We start from the raw sequence: 959 nt of genomic DNA, 5'->3' as shown, positions 1-959 counted from the left end.
CATATGAAGGATCATCGTCAGCTTCTGCTGGGCACGAGATACAGGGGCCCCCAGGGGGGCCCCCAGGGGGGCCCCCAGGGGGCCCCCCCCGGCTGCCCCCAGGAACGCCAGCTATAGCAGCAGCAGCAGCAGCATCAATAGATGCTGCAGCAGCAGCAGCAACTGCAGGAGCTGCTGTACAACCAGCAACATCAACTGCTGCAGCAGCAGCAGCAGCAACTGCTGCTGCTGCGAATTCTAGTAGCTGCTCATCTGCAGCTGGCGGCCAGCCAAATCAGCAGCAGCAACAGCAGCAGCAGCAGCAGCAGCAGCAGCAGCAGCGGCGGAGGGTTCAGAGAAGCCCGAGGCGACGAAAGCTAACAAAGCGGCGGCCCCACACAGCTGGCTCTTTGCGCCTGGCCACAGCAGCAGCAGCAGCAGCAACAGCAGCAGCAGCAGCAGCAAGGCCACCAGCAGCAGCAGCAGCAGCAAGCCCACCGGCAGCAGCAGCAGTAACAGCAGCAGCAGCAGCAGCAGCAGCAGCGGGTGTAGGCCACAACAAAGCCCCAACGAAGGATACTAATACTCCTCTCTTTTCTCCTGCTGTTGCTGCTGCTGCGTTTGCAGGGCATGCAGCAGCAAAGTCAAGTGCAGCAGCAGCAGCAGCAGCAGCAGCACCTGCTGCTGCTGCAGCAGCTTCTGCTGGTGAGCAGCACGCAAAGGCAGCGACTACCGTTGCAGCAGCAGCAGCAGCAGCAGCACATGCTGCCAAGGAAGGGGTAACGGCTGCAGCAGCAACAACATCAGCAAAACCAGCTGAGGCAGCAGCAGCAGCAGCAGCAGCAGCAGCAACAGCTAGTGAAGGCCCCCCCTTTGTCTATCGAGAGGAACCCTCAAAAATAAGAATCAACGAACAGCAGCAGCAGCAGCATCTACAGCAGCAAACGCAGCAGCAGCAACAGTATCTGCAGCAGCAAACA

At 60.3% G+C, this 959-nt stretch overlaps 1 protein-coding gene across 1 annotated transcript in view; it reads left to right on the top strand.

Moving 5' to 3' along the window:
* EMH_0053800 (uncharacterized protein) overlaps positions 1-959 on the top strand; it is a gene marked incomplete at both ends in the record, with an annotated part of 5469 nt that overhangs the window by 4132 nt on the left and 378 nt on the right. The window contains one exon of the mRNA XM_013497043.1: positions 45-959. Within this exon, the coding sequence (XP_013352497.1) occupies positions 45-959 (915 nt within the window). The remainder of the gene's footprint in view (positions 1-44) is intronic.

Source organism: Eimeria mitis, genomic scaffold (genome assembly GCF_000499745.2).
Source record: "Eimeria mitis Houghton genomic scaffold, Emh_scaff2436, whole genome shotgun sequence".
Lineage (NCBI taxonomy): Eukaryota > Apicomplexa > Conoidasida > Eucoccidiorida > Eimeriidae > Eimeria > Eimeria mitis.
Note: the sequence above shows the minus strand (reverse complement) of the source record. Positions and strands in the feature narration are given on the sequence as shown.